Source organism: Onychostruthus taczanowskii, unplaced genomic scaffold (genome assembly GCF_017590055.1).
Source record: "Onychostruthus taczanowskii isolate IOZ18803 unplaced genomic scaffold, ASM1759005v1 scaffold61, whole genome shotgun sequence".
In the NCBI taxonomy this organism is placed as follows: domain Eukaryota; kingdom Metazoa; phylum Chordata; class Aves; order Passeriformes; family Passeridae; genus Onychostruthus; species Onychostruthus taczanowskii.
This window is the reverse complement of record NW_024503790.1, coordinates 135116-155146: the sequence shown is the minus strand read 5'-3', so window position 1 is coordinate 155146 and position 20031 is coordinate 135116. Positions and strand designations below refer to the sequence as shown.

Sequence of the window (20031 nt, the reverse complement as noted above, 5' to 3'; positions counted from 1 at the left end):
CACCTCTGGGCAGAGTTCGTGAGAGGCCCCCGAGCCGCCCCCCGCTCCCCCCACTCCTTCGTGTCCTCCAGGACCTTCCCGAAGCCACGGGGCTGCTCCCGTGCCACGCCGGGCCTGAGGCCGTGCCACAGCCCAGTGCAGAGCCCGCAGCGGGTCACGGCTGTCCCTGAGCCTGGGGACATCCCCCGGGACCGCCGGGACATCACAGCCGTTCCCAGCCCTGCCTCCATCCACCCGGGACAGCCTGGCTGTCCCCATCCCTGTACCCACACCGGGATATCCCAGCTATTCCCAGTCCTGGCTCCACCCTGGAACACCCCAGCTGTCCCTCCCCCAATTCCCTTGAATACATCCCAGGACATCCCGACTGTCCGGTTCCCCTCCCTGCCCCAATCCTTGGATCCATCCCGGGACATCCTGACTGCCCCACTCCTGCCTGTTTCCATCTCCAATCCCATCCATCCCTGTTCAGTTTTGCATTCCTATCCCTGTACCCTTTCCCATTCCCATCACCATTCCCATCCATCCCATTCCCTCTTCCCGTTCCCATCCCTCTTCTCTGTTCCTGTTCCCTTCCCCATTCCCATTCCCCATTCTCATGCCCAGTTCCTGTTCTCATTCCCATTCCCATTCCCATTCCCATTCCCATTCCCTGTTCCTGTTCCCATCCCCATTCCCCATTCCCATTCTCATTCCCATCCCCATTCCCTGTTCTCCATTCCCATTCCTTATTTCCATTCCCGTTCCCATCCCCATTCCCCATTCTCATCCCAATTCCCTATTCCCCTTTCCCCCTGGGGCCGGCTCGCGGCGGTGCTGGGGGCGGGGCTGGGGGCGGGGCTGGGGGCGGTGCTGTGGCGCGCCCGGAAGTGCCGCTGTCGCCACGGCAACGGCGCCGTGCGGCGGGCGCGGGGCAGGTGAGGGATGGCGGGGCCGCCGCGGGACCGGGACCGGCACCGGCAGCGGGAGCGGCACCGGGGGAGGGAGCGGGGTCCGCTTCTGGGGCTGTGCAGCCGCCCTAGCGGGCCGGGCTCTGCCGGCGGGGCTGCGCTCCTGCCGTGGGCTCAGCCCCAGGCCCAGCTGTGGGCCCGGCCGGGCTGTGGCACCGAGGGCTCTGCCTGCGGCTGTGCCAGCCCTCACCAGGACAAGGGCAGTGGGCAGGGTCTGATGCCCAGGAAGTTCCACCTGAACATGAGGATGGACTTCTTTAAACACCTGGAATACATTGCCCAGAGAGGCCGGGGAGTGTCCCTCGCAGAGATGGCCCAGAGCCGCCCGCACACAGCCCTGTGCCCCGTGCCCTGTGCTCTGGGCCGGCCCTGCTGGAGCAGGGAGGGGGCACCGGCTGAGCTGCCATTGTCCCTTCCAGCCTGGCGCAGCCGGCATCCCGTGCAGGGATCAGGGGTGTGCAGTGCCGGCCTCCCAGGCCCTGCGGGCACCGTTTTGGGGCACCTGTGGGCACAGCCCTCGCTGGCTGTGGTTCCCCATCCCACCCCTCACCAGCCCCCGTGTTTTCAGGCTGTCCCCTGCGCCATGCGCCGTGCTGGGGCAGTGCAGGCACTCGCGGGGGCCCCCCCAGGGCTTCTGCCAGGTTGGTTGGTCGGGGGTTCGTTCTTGGAACTGGCAGCATCGCTGGGGATATTTGTGAGTGCTCCTGGGCGCTTGGGAGTTCTGCCTCAGGGCGTTGTTGCCTTGGAGTTTATTTGTTAGCGGCAGTAAGGGCCAGGTACAGCCCCTGTCCCTCCCACAGGCTCCTGGGAAGCTGGGATGAGTCACCTGGGCCAGTGTCCCTGTCCCCTTCGGCTGGGGGCTCAGGGGGGACAGGTCTGTCAGCTGGGGCTGGGCAGGGTGTGCTGGGACTCTGCCCTGGCCGTGCTGAGCTGGAGGAGAAATGAAATGTTAAATAACAAACACATTTCTGGCAAAGTGCCACAGGGGCTGTTCTCTCTGTTTGGTTTGGAATAGAATCCCAGATGGGTTTGGGTTGGAAGGGAACTTAAAAAACATCTTGTTCCACCCTTGCCATAGGCAAGGACATCTTCCACTGTGCCAGGCTGCTCCCAGCCCTGTCCAACCTGGCCTTGGACACTTCCAGGGATCCAGGGGCAGCCACAGCTGCTCTGGGCACCTGTGCCAGGGCCTGCCCACCTCACAGGGAAGAGTTTCATCCCAAGGTCCCATGTAACCCTGCCTTCTGTCACTGGGAAGCTGTTCTCCCTTTTCCTGTCTCTCCAGGCCCTTGCCCACAGTCTCTCTCCATCTTTCCCATCCGTTCCCATCAGGCACTGGAAGGCCACCCTGGAAGTCACCCTGGAGCCTCCTCTCTCTAGGCTGAACAATCCCAATTCTCTCAGCCTTTCCTCCCAGCAGAGCTGCTCCATCCCTCTGCTCATGCTGGTGCCTCCTCTGGACTCTCCAGCAGCTCCAGCTCCTCCCTGTGCTGGGGACCCCTGTGCTGGAGACAGCTCTGCAGGTTGTTCTCCAAGAGTTTCTCTTCATCCCTCCTCCACCCAGGTGTGCCTGGGATGGCCCCAAGCCAGGTGTAAGGTTTTGTTCTTGGCTTTGCTGAGCTCCTGAGGTTTGCATTGAGCAATGCACTGCTGGGGGACAAACAGCAGCTGAATGTGACTGTGTCATTTCTGGAGAATGCCAAGCAATCCAAGGTGACCTTTTCCCACCCCCCTTGGTAAATGCTGCCACAAAAGCCACAGGAACAGAGGAGGCAGTTCCCTGTGGCACTTGTCCAAAATGTTGCTGTGAGGTTGTGACCCAGTGGCTGTGCTGTCTGTCCTGGCTGAGAGCTCCAGGCACAGCTTCCTTTGGGAAACACGCAGCAGAACGTGGCTTCCTCCTCAGGGGAGGTTGTGTCACAGAATCAAGGAATATCCTGAGCTGGAGGGGACCCACAAGGATCATCCAGTCCAGCTCCTGGCTCTGCACAGACACCCCAACAATCCCATCCTGTGCATCCCTAAGAGCCTTGTCTAAATGCTGCTGTGGCAGCCTCAGGGCTGTGCCTGGGGAGCCTGGGCAGTGCCCAGCACCCTCTGGGGGAAGAACCTTTCCCTGATATCCAGCCTAAACCTCCCTGAAAGAGCTCCAGCCATTCCCTCAGGTAAATCATTCTCTGGTGAGCAGAATTTTGGACACTTTTGGACGAAGCTTTTGGTCATTGGAAAGTCAGAACACGTGTCTGTGTATTGAATCAGGGTTTTTCAATCTCAATGATTTTGAGATACCTTTAAAATATGAAGTCAGTCTTATCCCAAAATCCACAACAGGAACTGAATCTGCCACTGCAGGACCAGTGAGAAGGCCAGAGTTGTGCTCTGAGCTTCACTCATCTCCTATTTGTGTTGAGTTTCCAGCTTCAGAAGAAAGAAATTGTTCTTTCCATCAAAAACTTACATTCAGTGGCAAAGGGCGTGACTCCCCAAAGCTCTGGGTCAACTTTACACAATTCCTGCCAAAGCCAGTCCCTACAAAGAACACATCTCCCACCTTCTGGGGCTCAGCCCTTACTGCCCTGCAGGGTTGCAGTGATGCCCAGCGATGCCCAGCGGTGCCCAGTGGTGCCCATGCAGTGATACCCCAGATTTATTCTGTTCTTACCTGACAGGCAGCACAGCGTGGGAGCCTCAGGGAGATGGAAGTTTCCTGGCCAGTTCCTGTAGCTTTTCCCTCTGCTCCATCCCACAGGTGCGATGGCCACAGCGGCTTTCCAGGACTCAGCACCAGCTCAGTTCCACTTCCCTCCGGGCACAGCCACTCTGCTGTGGGCCAGCACCATCACCATGCACGTCTCCAGGCCCAAATCTGCCAAGGGACAGAGGCCAAGCTTGAGCCACCGTCAGGGCACAGAAGCCTGTCCGTGCCACGTGCCATGCTCCCCGCCGGCAGCCTCTCCTCGGGAATTAGTGAAGAGCCGGAGAGCACCGCTCACAAAAGCAGCATTCCCACCTGCCCAGGTGTCTCCTGGGAAAATCCCAAAGCTCCTGCAGCAAGTGCCTTTGAAGACCTGCTCCTCCTCCCTGAACAGGTACCGGGTGCTCCCCTCCATCGGCCGGAAGGGCGCAGGGAGCAGTGCCGTGGAAGCTCTGGCTGAACGGACCAACCGGCTGGAAGTGAGCGAGGGGCAGGAGGATGCTCCAAAAGCCATCAAGCCTTTTTCTGGAGGACAGGGATCTGCCAGCAAACCGTCAGGAAGTGGCATTCCCACCGAAGACAGCTCACAAGTGTACTGTGCCCCTGAGCAGCGGGGAAGGCAGGTGAGGCAGGAGAGCCCCTGGGTGTTCCCTGCAAGCTCGGAAGAGCCGCCCGTGCTGCTCGCTGTCCGATCTCCCTCTGGGCAGAGGTTTGAGCACCACTTCAAGGCCTCTGACAGCCTCCAGACCGTCCTTGCTGTGGCAGGACAGAAACTGTTGGCCAACTACCAACACTGCAGCATTGAAACCATGGAGGTGCCCCGGAGGAGCTTCTCTGACCTTACAAAGTCCCTTCAGGAGTGCGGGATCCTCCCCAAGTCCGTGCTGTGCATCCGACAGGACGAGCAGCACCATGCAGCAGATCCTTAGGCACACAGAGACACCTTGGGTTCTTCTGCTCAGTGGGGTGCAGTGCTTCTTCCAAAAACTAAGAGTCTGATGCTTCCTGCACCTACTTCTTAATCTTCTATCATCTCCCACAAAATCCCCAGGAAGCAGAGTTATGGATATGTAACAGTACTTGAAATAGTATTTCAGATGCATAAACTCGATTCATACAGAGCAGCCTGTGTCACCTGTGCCATCACAAATTTCTGCCTCAGCACCACCAACCTTCAGCCTTCCTGGTTTGTTGAAGTTCCTGATGTTTTTTGAAAACTCAGGTATTCAAGACCTCTCCCCTTGTCCTTTTCTATGTTTTGGGAAGGTACCACTTCTCTGAATGTAGAAGCACCATTTGGGAAGGTAGAAACAGAACTGGTTTAGCTACAGGACCACCTTCAGTAGATTATCATTATGCTAAATGTCTTCTCAAGAGACTGAAAAGGAGATCAAGCCCCAAACCCATCTGGAAATAACAGTAATAACACATTAATGAGTTATTGTGAAGTATTAAATTGCAAGACTGATTGTAAAATAGCTGTGAGGGCTCAGGTCTTTCTGGGTAACCTCAGTCCAGCTCTTAACTGTGATTAAATCATCTTTTTAATAACAAATAATTATTATTTTGCCTTGGGGCAACAGGATTTTCTTTTGTCTTGGGGAGCAACAGGATTTTCTCCTTAGTTTTCCTTCTCTTATTTGGCTCATGTGATCCATAGGTAAGAAGAGGTGGACAGTTAAGAAGGGATTTTACAGATAATTCCATTTAACCCCTTTACACTGAAGTTAGCCCAAGGAGCAAGTGCTGCTTTGGGAATTTTTAAATAAGATATTAATGGGATTTGACTGGGAATTGGCTCAAGGAGTGAGCCATCTTTTACTAACCATCATTAAAAGGCTGGTTGGGTGACTTGGCAGGTTGAGGCAAACACAATGTGCTTGTGCTAAAAAAAGAGAAATATCTTCTGGTTTTTAATGGAATTTCAAAGGCAGTAATTTTTAATCTCCTTTAACAATGCCACACAGATGAGTGAGTTTAAATGTTTTGAGGCAAACCAAATTTATTTTGAAGCTCAGTGTAAGTGCCAAAGCAACCAGGCACAGGAGCACAAACACAACAGGAGCAGAAAGCTGATTGCTGGTGCTGGCTGTGAGTGTGGCACCTGGTGCTAAATCAAGTTTTGTAAAACCAGTATCTGATGGAACAGCGGTCCCTGCTGCTGTGATGGGATGCACTCAGCAGCAGTCCTGGATATTGAAACATCTGGATGCTTTCAACAGAGCCACAAAGTATTTTACTTGGTTTCAGGAAAAGGGACCATTTTCCAGTTTCCTTCAGAGTTAGGTAGTTAATTCCCTCTTTCTGCCTGTTGTGGGTACTGTGTTACTCCTATACTTCAGAGTATTTTAATCCTGTGTTAAATAAAACCTTTTAGGCTGAAACTTCAACTGTAAATGATTTACATGAGCTGAGGTTTATCCATCACACCTGCTCTTAAGAAACCTTCAATTTGATGACAAATACCTCAGGGGCTGCCCAAATCAGCAGCTGCCTTTGGATGGTCAGCTGCCCTCCACACCACCTTCCTGAAGTTTGTATCTGTATCCTGTGCTCACTACAAGCTTGCAGCCAAGGAAGAAGCACATTTCATCAGTGACAAGCTGTGACCAAAGCTGGGGACCACCAGGCAGCTGTGAGAGCACAGGGGCTCTGAGCAAGAACAGAACAATCAGACAATTCAGAGTAACTTGGCTCATGGTGGATTTCTCATGCTGCAGGATGTTCCTCCTGATTAAGCTGGATGAGTTTGGTTCTAATCACCTCACCCAGCCTACAGCATCTACAAAGATGGGCAAAAAATATCAAGTCTTGATCTAGGCAAGCAGAGCACAGGGAAAACACCTCTTTTCTCCCTCAGTTCTTCTCTTCCCTTCAGAACTGTTCTGGGGAGATTTTAGCAGCAACTTTAAATCCAGCACAAGAAGCACATGGGGAAGAACAATACTCATCTGACCTCATTTATTGTGTGGCATCATTTAACAAGCTTCTTTGTGGGAATCTTGTAAGAATTTCAGCATTAAAATTCATTCTGTCACAAATATAAAACTTATCAGGACTTTTGGCTGAGAACGTCCTTACTGAGGCTTTTAAACACCAACAAAGTATTTAAGCAAGAAGTCAGCAAAGGGATTGTTCACTATGTGTTCTTTAATTCCAATTAAAAGTACATTAGAAACAGCACACAGGACCAGCAGCAGCTTCCATGACAATTCAACCCAATACTCTGCTGTCACCAGGTCATTCAACTGTACTAGGAAAGTAGGTGATTAAATCAAGTCTTCCACTCCACACGCAAGCACTCACTCACCTGCCACTTTAAATAGGATTCCAACAGAATAAAAATAGATACACCCCAGAATACAAAAAGTTTAATTTTAAGCTGGTTTTTTTTTCTTCACTAAAGCCTTTATACAAATTGATAAAAGGGTGCACAATTTCCTAAAATTTTAGGTACATTTTAAATGAGCCTTTTTTTACTTGGTAAAAGGATCCATATTCCTGTCTTTGAACAGAATATGATGGCCAAAATTGCAAAGAAAACAATTCAGTTTAAATTTACAATTTATACATTTGTTTTGACATGATTCCCACGCTGAGTAGCAGGCCCATGGCTGCTCATGCATGTCCCATTTCCCCCCAACAAAGAGCTGTGCACCCTAAGTTCTGGTTCAGGAGCCTCCTTCTCCTGGAGACTGGGCTGGGGGAACAGCCCAGAGTGTCCAGCTGTGTGCACAAGAGTGGTCCCAACACACAGAAGGCATCATCCTTCCCTCTCCAGGAGCTGTGAATCCTTCCTTCTCCATGGAACACCCCGGGGCAGGGACCTACAACATTTTGCACTATGGAGCACTTCCCACCTGCAATTTGGCTGAGCAATTTGACTCAAAACTCTGGTACTGAAACATACTGCAACAGGTAAATTTGGTGTTCCAAAGGTACATTTTTTTGGTCAATCCAGGCTATCATGATTTGTTTGTTCTTTTAATCCTGTATCTGATGGGTGAAGCCCATATATTACCCATGCTGAGCTTCACAGCACGGTGCATTTAAGCAATGGTGAATTTCATTCACAGAGGTGAATTTAATCAGGCAATCCATTAGTACAGTTCCCTTCATACTGCCCCTCCCACCCCTCCCACCCCCACCATAGCCAGGTTAAACACTTGGGATGAACTTCTGTAGTGTCACCACCACCCACGTCACAGAGAGCGGCCATCCCAACAAATCCAGGACAAGGAAAAGAAAATACTGCCCAGCAAAGCGACACGGCACCTGTGTTTGCAAGTAGGAGCTACTGGAGACATCCTCAGGACAACTTATGTAAGGAAAAGCAGGGCAAATCCATCAGAAAGCCAGAAATGAGTCTTAAAGAGCCCAGGGGAGCGCCAAAGAGAATGACATCCTAGTTTGTACAAGTTAAGTATTTAGCCAAAAAACAGCTGCCTTGTTTGGGGTTTTTAGGTTTTCTTTTTTTTATTTTTTCCTTTCCTTATGTCCATTATATACTCAGCTGTTGAATTGAAACTGATCAGGTTAATGCTGCACATTATTCCAATTAAAGAATATCATGTTTTTTTCCTTTTAAAATTTTAGGTGTTCCCTATTGCCTCTCTTTTGGCAAGTGTATTTCTCAGAATTCCAAAGATCATCCCATTTTAAGGCTAATCTAAGAAATGTTAAAAGCTTCTGTAAACATTTCCTCTTCCTCCCCATAGTTGCACAATTTGAAGTCCAACTGCAATTTTGAACATGAGGTAATTTTTGTGTACTCATATCTTGAAGAGTCCTTTTCAGGACAAGCCGAGAGGCTGTGCCAATCCAAACGCTGATCCAATTGTAGTGGGAGAGCTTCCACAGCAGGGCACACACCAGTTCCAGCAGCTACTTCAGTTATTTATCTTCTCAATTTCATCCAAGTCGTCAGTATCCAATTTGTTTATCTTTTTGTCTGGGAAAGAAGAGAAATAGGTCAGATTTCTTAACACTGAGCAGAGAAGGGAATGCTGCTCTCCTTGGCTGGACCTGAGTTCTGGTTTATCAGGGAATGTTCAGTCAGGTTTTAAAAATACAAATGAAAACTGTTTCCTTTTACCAAAGGCCCATCTGGGTACTCCAGTGTTACCCACCCCTGCACATCCACTTCAAGGACTATCCAGGCAAACAGCAAACACAGCCTGATTTATTCTGCTCCTGTCAGAGGCAGCAGGTCACAATCCCAAGCCATGCTACACCAAACACTCAGGCTGTGCTCTTCTGCCACCTGTTTAAGGCTCAACAAACACCCTTAGACCTGCTCAGCATCCAACCCCAAGCCATGCTACACCAAACACTCAGGCTGTGCTCTTCTGCCACCTGTTTAAGGCTCAACACCTGCTCAGCATCCAAGAAATCAAATTCTGCAGTGATTCAACAGTTTAGAGAAAGGAGAAAGCCTGAGGGTACGTACTGAAATGTTCCTGGATTCTGTTGAGAATGTTCATGCTGTGCTTGCTGTCCACCATGTTAATGGCCAGCCCTCGCTTGCCGAAGCGGCCGGTGCGGCCGATGCGGTGCAGGTAGGTCTCGTTGTCTGGATTTCCATCCTTATCCACAGGCAGGTCAAAATTGATAACAACAGAGACCTGCTCTACATCGATCCCTGACAAAAAGAGAGCATCGGGTTACACAACTTCACATCTTTTTAGAGCAGGAACAGCCTCCTCACACTCTGAAATGGAGCTTTTCCACACTACCCTCGCAGGGTGGAAATAAAAACTATTGAGCTGTTAGGGCAGAGAGTCCCACTGAAGCAGCCAAAGACACTTAAATATTTTGGAAATTCTACCAGCACTTAAATATTTATTCCAGAAACTCTCTCCTTCCCTGCAAAGCTCTAAAGACCACTTGTTTTTTTCCCAAGTACAATCCTGTCTTAACTGTTCTAGGATGTCAAATTACACCACAAATCCTACTGGGATGGTGAACTGGATTTCACTGTTTTTCAGTTTTCCACACTTGGGCACACATTCACTGCAAACCCTGAATGTCACCAGCCCGAGACAGGCTTGCTGCCAGACTCTCACAGGACAGACTCTTCCATCTCAAGCAGCAGGAAGCCAACAAGCAATCCTGTGCTTGCCCACAGGCACACAGTGTAAGGACACCAATTTCTCCCAACTGGAACACCTGCAAATTCTTCCTGTCAGCTGGCCAGGGGTATGTGTTATCTTAGGAGGTGCTGCTTCCAGCCCTCCCTGGGATGCCTTTTCAGGCTAAAAACAGAGGCCAGACAAAATAAAGGGAATAAAAAGTGTGTGTATTTACTGAAGGGCCTTCAGGTACATTTTGGGCAGACAAAGCCCTCCAGGGACCACACTCAAAAATGGACCACAGGTCACGGGTTTTCACTTTTCGCTTTTATAAATTTGGTTCATTTGCATATTGGAGGTTAACCTTCCAATTACAGCTTCAGGTAATGAAGTCATTTACCCCAAGTTTGCTCCCCCCAGCTTCCTTTTGTTTAATCTCTTGGGGTCTGAGGCAGTGAGTGTCCTTGATTGCCAGGCCTGGAGAGGAATTGCTGTGTCTGCCCAAAACGGGAGAACAGCAGCTGCCACTGCGTGTGGAGTTTGGAGTTCTACACTAAAGAACTGCAGGGTCACAAACACATGGAAAATACAAAAGCTCAAATCCCAGAGCATCACCTGGTCCCACCCCTCTGTATCCTACCTCTGGCACAGACGTTTGTGGTCACCAGCACCTTCTCCTTGCCCTCCCGAAAGCGCTCGATGACGGCCGCCCTCTGCTCCACCATCATCTCCCCGCTGAGCAAGGCCACCTGATGGCCCTCCCGGGACAGCTCCGCCGCCAGCCACCCCGCCGTCTTCCGAGTCTGCAACACACAGCCAGCCCCACGTTTGGGAGGGGGTTTAATGCTGGAAAGTGACAACAAACCTCTCTGGGGGCCCACTGCAAGCTCCGTGGCTGCTCAGTTTTTGTCTCCCTTACAAACTGTATCAGAAGGAGGACAATACACCTCAGCCACCTCAGGAGCCCCTGATTAGTATGATACGTTTTCTTTGTGCTCTGGTCTGTGGATTTCACTCTGCTGGAGACTGACACTACACGTGTACACTGAAAACTCATGAAACTTGTCACAAAACCACAACTACTCAGCTTGGAAAATGGCAAGGTCAGACCTGAATGCAGTTGTGAAATCCCACAGAGGCTCTGCACAGCCTTGAATTAAACAGTTTTTTGAGCTCCAATTATGTCTTGAGACAGTCTAAAAGCAAACTGCTGCAGCAGATTCCAAACACTTTCATCTTGTCTGAGGTCACTTTGCCTGGCTGTTTGGTGCTGTCAGCACTGACTTTTTCCCCTAAAAATGATTATGGCAGCTTCCAGAAAAAGAAAACCAAGTCTCAGTATGATTCATAGTGAGATCCCAGAGGTGTATCCTCAATTACCTGAGGGAAATGAAGTCCCAGGAACAGCTCTCTATCAGCTAGAGAACCAAAACACTTCCCAATCCCTCATTATGCCCTATTTTCATCCATTTTCCAACCCCACTTTTTTTTCTTTTCAGTTCAGTTTTAGAAGAATGTGCATTACTCTGATCTTTGCTTCAGAGGACTTCAGGGATAACAGTGACCATTCAGGAATAAAAAAGTCCAATGCTGTCTCCTGGATGGACAAACCCAGGGAATCAAACCAGCCAGTGCTAATGTGACTTTTGGGATTTCACTCAAAGATGGAGCCAGAGAAGCCAAAAAGGGCAATTTTGTTCTCAGTTCCTTTCTGGAAACTGTGTCTGGCTTGGTTTTAGCACTTGCAGACTCTGAGGGGGTCACTAGGACTAACATTCCCTGGGAGCACTCACATGGCAGAAGATCATGGCCTGGGCGATGGTGATGGCCCCGTAGATGTTACAGAGAGCCCGGAACTTCTCATCTCTGTTATTGCACAGGACGTAATACTGCTTGATGGTGTCCAGGGTCTCCTCCTCGCGCTTCAGTTTGATAATGTTTGGGTCAGGAACAACTTTTTGAGCAAACTTCCAAACAGAATCCTCAAAAGTGGCTGAAAACAGAAGCATCTGGCAGTCTCTGGGGAGCATTCTGAAAGAGAGAGAAAAAGGGAGGGTTCCCACACAACATTGTCATCTCCTGATATCCTGATGGAATTCATGCTACAGGCAAAGGAAAACCATAACCCCAGAACCAGTTATTTCCGTGGCTGGAAAGACTAAAACCAATCTTATCCACCCATGATCACTCCCTCATGGACCACAGGCATCCAGACTTGCCTTCTTAAAAATGAATAAACCCTGCTCCAGGGACTGGATTTTTTTTCTGTAAGGTGGCCAGTAAGGCCAATGGCATCCTGGCTTGTGTCAGGAATAGTGTGGTCAGCAGGAGCAGGGAGGTCATTCTTCCCCTGTATTTGGTAGAGGGGTGCACCCCTGTGCAGCCCCTCACCCTTGGTGAGGCCACACCTTGAGCACTGTGTCCAGTTCTGGGCCCCCAGTTTGGGAAGGACATCGAGACACTTGAGTGCATCCAAAGGAGGGCAGTGAGGCTGGTGAGGGGCTGGGAACACAAACCCTGTGAGGAGTGACTGAGGGAGCTGGGGGTGTTCAGCCTGGAGAAAAGGAGACTCAGGGGTGACCTTATTACTCTCTACAGCTCCCTGAAACGTGCCTGTGCTCAGGTGAGGTTGGTCTCTTTCACCAGGCAGCACTGACAGAACCACAGTCTCAAGCTGCACCAAGGGAAATATAGGCTGGATATTAGGAAAACGTTTTTTAGGGAAAGAGTGATAGATAGGCTGGATATTAGGAAAAAGTTTTTTAGGGAAAGAGTGATAAAAGTACTGGAATGGCCTGCCTGGGGAGGTGGTGGAATCACCATCCCTGGATGTGTTTAAACAAAGCCTAGATGTGGCACTGGGTGCCATGGTTTAGTTGAGGTGTTTGGATTGGATTGGACTTGATGGTCTTGTAGGTCTCTTCCAATCCAGTGATTCTGTGATTCTGTGAAATGAAACTGCTTGTCATCCCCTGACACTGTGCCTCTATGAACCCCCTGGACTAGAGCTCATCTATCATTTCAGTCTTGTTGCTTCTTGCTGCTTCACAGCCCCGCTGTCCGTGTGTCCCTCCGTACCTCTGAATGCGGATGCTCTGGTCCTGGTGGCCCTGGGTGGCGATCATCACATCCGCCTCATCCAACACAAACACCTTGATCTTCTTGGGATCGATGAATTTCAGTTTGGAACACCAGTCCAGCACGGTGCCGGGTGTGCCGATGACGATCTGCTCCGAGATCTTCTGCCCTCTCTCCACTGCCGAGACAGAAGGAAGGGCTGCTCTAGGGTGGCTGTGCACACAGGGAAATGTTTCGGCCCTCTCTGACCGAGCCATTTCACCACCTGACTGCTCTGGTGCACCTGAGGAGCACCATTCCCTCACTCCTCTTTGCGCTGTGTCCCCTTACTCACGTTTGTTGCCTCGGACAGCATACGCAAGTTTCAGCTCCGGGTAAAAGTTTCCCATCTGTTCAATCACTTTTCCTGTTTGAAGTGCCAGCTCGTATGTTGGGGAAAGGCACAAACACTGGAGGAACAGAAGGATAATGAGTGAGGTGATCAACATCCAGGGCAAACACTATTACACTTGCTTTTTAAAATCCTTCCTGAAGTTTTCTTCAAGACGAACATGCAAGTGGCTGAACAGTTTCTCAACCATCCCATGAGGAAATCTGATTTAAAAAGTCCCTCTCCAGGCATGGTCTGCTCTGTTGTCACAGCTACCTTCTCTTCCACCCCAAACCCACTTATCCAACCCCCTTCAGCCTGCACTATTTCTCTGATTTAAGTCCTCCCAGAAAGATTTAACTCCTCACACGTGGGAAATAAATTTGTAAAAAATTCTCAAAGTTTGATAGAAGGTTCACATAGTATACATTTTGTATGTAAACTCTGAGAAAATAAATGTTGACTTAAAAATGTTATAAAATAGGATAAACATTGTTGAGAGAGAAATGGAATGAGAAACAAGTTTTAAAAAATGACTTTATAAATAAGACTAGATATTTTGGAAAAACAGAACTATGAAAGATATATTGTAGTAAGACTTATGAGGGGTAATTTTACATGATTAGTTTTAAGGTATTTGTAGTATGATGTGATAAAAGCTGATAAGCTAAGAAACGCTTATAATGTATTGTAATTAAGAAATAGTTACTTCTGATTGTGATAGCCTGAATTATAACATCTGTATTATCTCACCCTTCACACACTCACAGAGCAATGGCATCCTCTGTCATGCATGGGAAGGACTGAAAGTACTGGAATGGCCTGCCTGGGGAGGTGGTGGAATCACCATCCCTGGATGTGTTTAAACAAAGCCTAGATGTGGCACTGGGTGCCATGGTTTAGTTGAGGTGTTTGGATTGGATTGGACTTGATGGTCTTGTAGGTCTCTTCCAATCCAGTGATTCTGTGATTCTGTGAAATGAAACTGCTTGTCATCCCCTGACACTGTGCCTCTATGAACCCCCTGGACTAGAGCTCATCTATCATTTCAGTCTTGTTGCTTCTTGCTGCTTCACAGCCCCGCTGTCCCTGTGTCCCTCCGTACCTCTGAATGCGGATGCTCTGGTCCTGGTGGCCCTGGGTGGCGATCATCACATCCGCCTCATCCAACACAAACACCTTGATCTTCTTGGGATCGATGAATTTCAGTTTGGAACACCAGTCCAGCACGGTGCCGGGTGTGCCGATGACGATCTGCTCCGAGATCTTCTGCCCTCTCTCCACTGCCGAGACAGAAGGAAGGGCTGCTCTAGGGTGGCTGTGCACACAGGGAAATGTTTCGGCCCTCTCTGACCGAGCCATTTCACCACCTGACTGCTCTGGTGCACCTGAGGAGCACCATTCCCTCACTCCTCTTTGCGCTGTGTCCCCTTACTCACGTTTGTTGCCTCGGACAGCATACGCAAGTTTCAGCTCCGGGTAAAAGTTTCCCATCTGTTCAATCACTTTTCCTGTTTGAAGTGCCAGCTCGTATGTTGGGGAAAGGCACAAACACTGGAGGAACAGAAGGATAATGAGTGAGGTGATCAACATCCAGGGCAAACACTATTACACTTGCTTTTTAAAATCCTTCCTGAAGTTTTCTTCAAGACGAACATGCAAGTGGCTGAACAGTTTCTCAACCATCCCATGAGGAAATCTGATTTAAAAAGTCCCTCTCCAGGCATGGTCTGCTCTGTTGTCACAGCTACCTTCTCTTCCACCCCAAACCCACTTATCCAACCCCCTTCAGCCTGCACTATTTCTCTGATTTAAGTCCTCCCAGAAAGATTTAACTCCTCACACGTGGGAAATGGATTTTTAAAAATTCTCAAAGTTTGATAGAAGGTTCACATAGTATACATTTTGTATGTAAACTCTGAGAAAATAAATGTTGACTTAAAAATGTTATAAAGTAGGATAAACATTGTTGAGAGAGAAATGGAATGAGAAACAAGTTTTAAAAAATGACTTTATAAATAAGACTAGATATTTTGGAAAAACAGAACTATGAAAGATATATTGTAGTAAGACTTATGAGGGGTAATTTTACATGATTAGTTTTAAGGTATTTGTAGTATGATGTGATAAAAGCTGATAAGCTAAGAAACGCTTATAATGTATTGTAATTAAGAAATAGTTACTTCTGATTGTGATAGCCTGAATTATAGCATCTGTATTATCTCACCCTTCACACACTCACAGAGCAATGGCATCCTGTGTCATGCATGGGAAGGACTGACAAGAACAAGCTTTGAGCAAAATCCACATCTTTTGCACTGAAGGCATTTTGATAAATCCCCAAACCTCCATCCCCTTTAAGCAGTTGGCTCCATCAAGCCGTGAATTTACATCTGAAGGCCTCCCAGCAGCTCAGGCTCTTCACTAGATGGCACTGCACGGCCAGGGTGAAACACCCCTGAAACAGCCACATCCCACAGACCTTACCTGTGGATACTTGTTCCCAGGCTCAACCCTGCTGAGCATGGCCAGGACGAAGGCAGCTGTCTTGCCAGTACCGGACTGCGACTGCGCGATGAGGTTCTGCGGGCTGGGGGCACAGCAGGCACAGCTCAGAGCGTGAAGCACCACGGTGGCACCTGAATCCCGTCACATTTACCCCTGCTCTGGACCCATGGCCAACCTGACCAGCTACGCTCCATGGGGCAGGAATTCCTTCCTGCCCAACGCTCTCCTTCAGTGTTTCTCAATGATGGAGATTTGGAAGGAGAGCTGTGGCTATCTCTCAGTAATTTCCCATTCCACACGTCTTCCCCAGTGTCTCAGTACCTCACACGTTCCAGCTCAGGGTTGTGGAGAGAAAAATCAGCACCTCAGCTACTCCTACCCACCCAAGATTTCTGAGCCATTTTGTATTATTTCTTCCCAAACTAATGAGGAAAATGGTAACAACCTCCCAAACCCCACAGCACTGCATGCTCAGCACCAGCCCTAGGAAAAGGACAAATCCAGGGCTGCTGTCACATAGTTAATAACCACAGAAACACTGTGACATGGGAACCCTTTCTCCATACCCTGAGAGTTTCTCCATCACCCTCCTCCCACCCAAAATTCAGAAGCAGCACACTGAACCTTTAAAATCCTTCTATTCTGGTAGAGAGTAAGAAGAACATGTACATACGGTTCAGCAAGCATCATGGGCAGGGCATTCTCTTGGATCTTAGATGGTCTGTTGAAGCCCATGGCATAGACTCCTTGAAGGAGCTGTGGTTTCCTAAAAAGAGAAATTTTTATATCATGACGTGTTTAAGTCAACTTAGTTTTCATTTGTGTACAAAAAGGTGAGATAAATCCTCGAGAAGACATCCTAGAGCTGTCCCTGCTACAATCCCACCTGTGAAACAACTGTGGTCAGCATCTGGAACCATAAGTGACAGCAGGAAGTCTAGACAGGAAGCTCTGCAAAAACCCTGGGATTTAGTAAGTCAGCCTGCCTGTTCCAGCTTGAGGGCAAAGCCTGTGCCTAAGGCCAGCACTGCTTGTTCCAAAACAGCTTTTCAGACAATCCAGGAATCACAGAGCACAAAGTGTTAATTCTGTCCTTCAGGCCAGTCCCATTTCCTCAGCCATGCCTGATCTTGGTGCCAAAATTATCACTCCTTGATGACTCAAACGTGGGACAAAGTGTGAGGAATAGGATGAAGGGATCATGAGATCCTTGCAAGGACTTCAGCAAGTCGTGTAGACTGTGTAGTACAGCTGAGCAACGCTGGCTCAGGTAAGCGATACTTAGCTCCATTTGCTGTCACTACACCTTGTGATCCATGGCTGCAAGCCAGCCCTCACACCCAGAACTGTGTGGTGACACTGCTGGCCAGCAAACTCTAATCTGCTGCTTTCGCTCCAGGGAGCTTTGTACTCTCAGCAGACACTTGTGTAGACAAAGAGACCCCAGAACAACTTAAATCCAGGTTATGGTGCTGGAAATTCTCAGCTGATGACCCCCAAGTGCTCCCTGGATGGTGTGAGTGCTCGCAGAAGGGCTCTCCTTTCAAAGCAGGTTACAAGTCTCCTGCCCACATTTCCCTCTGCAGTAACTTCCCATTCAGCACAACATAATTTTGCAAAAATCCTGTATTATTTTCCAACGATGCCTGGAACAAAAGCCCTTTGAAAACGTAACCTTGTGCTGCTCCAAGCAAGGACAGACAAAGCCCGACTCTGCACCAGTTGCCAAGGATACCCCGAGTCATAACAAAACGAAGACTCAATTAGGCTGGCTGTCCTTGTCATTAACTCCCTGGGATTGTTTGCCTTTTGAAACACAGGAATGAATTAGTCTAACAGGCACTGCAGGACCTCAGCTTCTTTTTGTAGACATTCAACCACAAACACTAACAAAGCAAAACATCCTGGCATTTCATGAGGAGAAGGCTCTTTAGCTCCCATTTTCCTGCAGAGCTTGTAGAGCAACAAACCTGAGATCAACACAAGCACAACAATCCCAACAGGACACACTCTTCAGCATATTAATACATATATCCATCCACCATGCCTTAAACACAGTCATCATCCCTTGAAAACTGCACTGGTAGAGGTTTTCAAAGGGAAGAAAGCCAGAAAATACTGGTGTCTCCAGCACATCAACCCAGTAAGGCTGGAAAAGATAAGCTGCTCCCTTTGTGCTGTTCACTGCTGTTGCTTCAGAGGGAAACACCCACCAGGCACCCAGATAAACCAACTCTCCTTGCATTTAAATAATACAAATGATACATTCACTTATTAATGACAGTGATACACAAACCCGAGTACTTTTAAGTGGTATCTCCTACGCCACCAGGGAATTTTTCAGGACACGAGGAGAGGTTCCAACTACCTGATGGGCTTCAAACTCACATCTGCTCTGGCAGTTTTAGCACAACTGCTCTCTCCCCCTGAGTTTAAGAATAAGGCTCCACATGACAAACTGAAAAATCCAGTTATAAGGGAGCCTATTTAATATATCTGATCTCAGGATTTGACAGCTCCATGCAGAGAAGGCTCTGGCTCATCCCAGCAGGCACTTACAGGCGCAGCTCCTCGAAAGACTTGACAGAGTAGAGGGGTGATGTGGGGTCCCTCTGCAGCACCTCCACCTGATTTGTGGTGTCAACCAGGTTACTGCGGATCAGCTTGTTCAGTAAGGACTGGGCAGCTCTGTCCTCTGGGAAAGGAGGTGGAAAACATGAATCCATCAGTCACAGCCTGTTCCAGGTCCTGCTCCCACTGAACTCCTGAGCCACTTAAAATGGACAAAATCCCTCCAAATACTGAAATTCTTCATTAGAGTGTAATGGCTTGAAGACCCCAAACCTCTTGGATGAGACATTGAGAGATCCCAAAGATTCCCCCATTTAATAGCCAGGAAGAGAAATCAAACGAGCACTGTTCTAAGGGGGACTTTAACACATCCAGATCTCTGCTTATTAAGATTCTTTTAGCTTAGCATCTCCCTGGGACAGGGTAAGGCCTCCTCAACCCTCACTCTGACATGTGGGCAGACACCTCCCAGGGTTTTATTTTTAAGGAAGGTTTGAGGATAAACGGTACTTTAAAAGATTTCAGAGCTGAAACACAAGGGTTGAGGATAAGAGAGATCCAAACAAGGTTAAACTGCTGCACTTGGGGGTTTGTTACTAAGTCTGTTTCCTAAAACCACCTTCTGAAAGAATGGGAGCCTTTACCCACCTCTGAGCAGCCACTGCATAAACGCAACTTGTTGGTTGCTACAGCAATCCCAGCTCCAGGTTATCCAACTGCTCCTGTATCCAGTCCTGCCTTGAGGATACTGCTATCCCCTTATTTCTCTCCACTCTAATCCAGGAGTCTCCCAAGTTATTACAGGACACAATGCCTTTAAAAGTGTTATGGAGGAAGGACATGTCTTACAATTAAGTCCTTGGGGCAGGATACAAGATCAGCGGTCCTGAGACATAAGGCAGACTTACTTTAAGTATATATTAAATCAATATAATTATAATTAAATTAAATTAATTTCCTTGCCAAAGCTTTTTTTCAGGAAGGCACTTACCCTTCTCCTCATCCTCCGTCTTCTCCACATTGTCATCTGCCTTGACAACGGCACCTGAATGGGAACAGGTTGGGGGGCACAGGTGAGCTCAGGCCTCAGGGGCAGCCCACACCCCCAGAGCTTTGGAACATCCTGGGAAAAGCTACAAACAGTTCCTTTTCCTGAGGAGAACCGCCCTGCTCCACTGCTGTGCAGATGAAACCCAAGCACCAGCTCCAAGTGCAGTTTAGCAACCACACCAACGGATTTTGTTCACACAGCTCCCTGAGACACCAAAATATTTAGTCTGTGCTGCTGCTTAATCTCAGCTCTTCTGGAATCTCATGATTTATCAGGAATTTACTTTGGCAGCAGTGCTCTGAACCCCCACAGGGAAACATTCCCCCCTTTCCAAGCCCATCTGAGCAGCTGGAACTCACCATTGGCATCTGGTTTGGTTTTTTCATCCTTCAGGTGTAAAGTGCTCAACTAGAAATGAGGAAAAACACAAAATCAGAGAAATTCAAATACAGCTCCCTATATTCTAATGCCAGCCAGGAAAACCTGAGCTTTGGATTTATCAAGTATTGCACAAACCCTGCTCAGCTGGAAGGGATGAAGATACAAAAGGAACTTGATTTCAAGAGTTTTAACACAACTATTTCTAAGCAGGAGTTTTAACAGAAAAACAAGTTTTTTAAGCTGCAATGACAACACATGGAAGGGGTTGTTTTCTGTCTTGTAGCTCCTATCCCTAATAGCTCTGCTGATGGAAAATGGGAGAAAATCAGCATTGCAGGATGGAAACACAATCCATG

At 48.6% G+C, this 20031-nt stretch overlaps 2 protein-coding genes across 3 annotated transcripts; one reads left to right on the top strand and one right to left on the bottom strand.

The window, feature by feature from the left end:
* Window positions 1-896: 896 nt before the first annotated feature.
* Window positions 897-4574, top strand: UBXN10 (UBX domain protein 10). Its single transcript, XM_041419824.1, has 2 exons — window positions 897-917; window positions 3700-4574. The coding sequence occupies exon 2, from the start codon at window positions 3705-3707 to the stop codon at window positions 4572-4574; it is 870 nt and encodes a 289-aa protein (XP_041275758.1). The 5' UTR covers window positions 897-917; window positions 3700-3704.
* Window positions 4575-6777: 2203 nt separating this feature from the next.
* On the bottom strand, window positions 6778-19697 carry LOC121343973 (ATP-dependent RNA helicase DDX19A). 2 transcript variants are annotated; one of them, XM_041419594.1, is made up of 11 exons: window positions 19654-19697; window positions 19235-19288; window positions 18232-18367; window positions 16346-16438; window positions 15652-15754; window positions 14604-14718; window positions 14270-14447; window positions 11510-11747; window positions 10357-10519; window positions 9095-9286; window positions 6778-8596 (listed from the first exon to the last, which is right to left on the bottom strand). In XM_041419594.1, exons 4-11 carry the CDS (start codon window positions 16405-16407, stop codon window positions 8535-8537), a joined length of 1113 nt encoding a protein of 370 aa, XP_041275528.1. In that variant the 5' UTR covers window positions 16408-16438; window positions 18232-18367; window positions 19235-19288; window positions 19654-19697; the 3' UTR covers window positions 6778-8534. The 2 variants fall into 2 exon arrangements, with proteins under 2 accessions (XP_041275528.1, XP_041275529.1); XM_041419595.1 differs by lacking the exons at window positions 14270-14447; window positions 14604-14718; window positions 15652-15754; ... (2 more) ...; window positions 19235-19288; window positions 19654-19697 and adding exons at window positions 12795-12972; window positions 13129-13240.
* Between the last annotated feature and the right edge of the window lie 334 nt (window positions 19698-20031).

Coding starts and splice junctions, on each gene's coding strand:
- UBXN10 (XM_041419824.1), top strand. CDS start 3,705: ATGGCCACAGCGGCTTTCCAGGACTCAGCACCAGCTCAGTTCCACTTC.
- LOC121343973 (XM_041419594.1), bottom strand. CDS start 16,407: ATGGGCTTCAACAGACCATCTAAGATCCAAGAGAATGCCCTGCCCATG. Junction 15,755..16,345: donor CCCATGATGCTTGCTGAACC/GTATGTACATGT, acceptor CTGTGCCCCCAG/CCCGCAGAACCTCATCGCGC. Junction 14,448..14,603: donor TGCTGTCCGAGGCAACAAAC/GTGAGTAAGGGG, acceptor CTGTCTCGGCAG/TGGAGAGAGGGCAGAAGATC.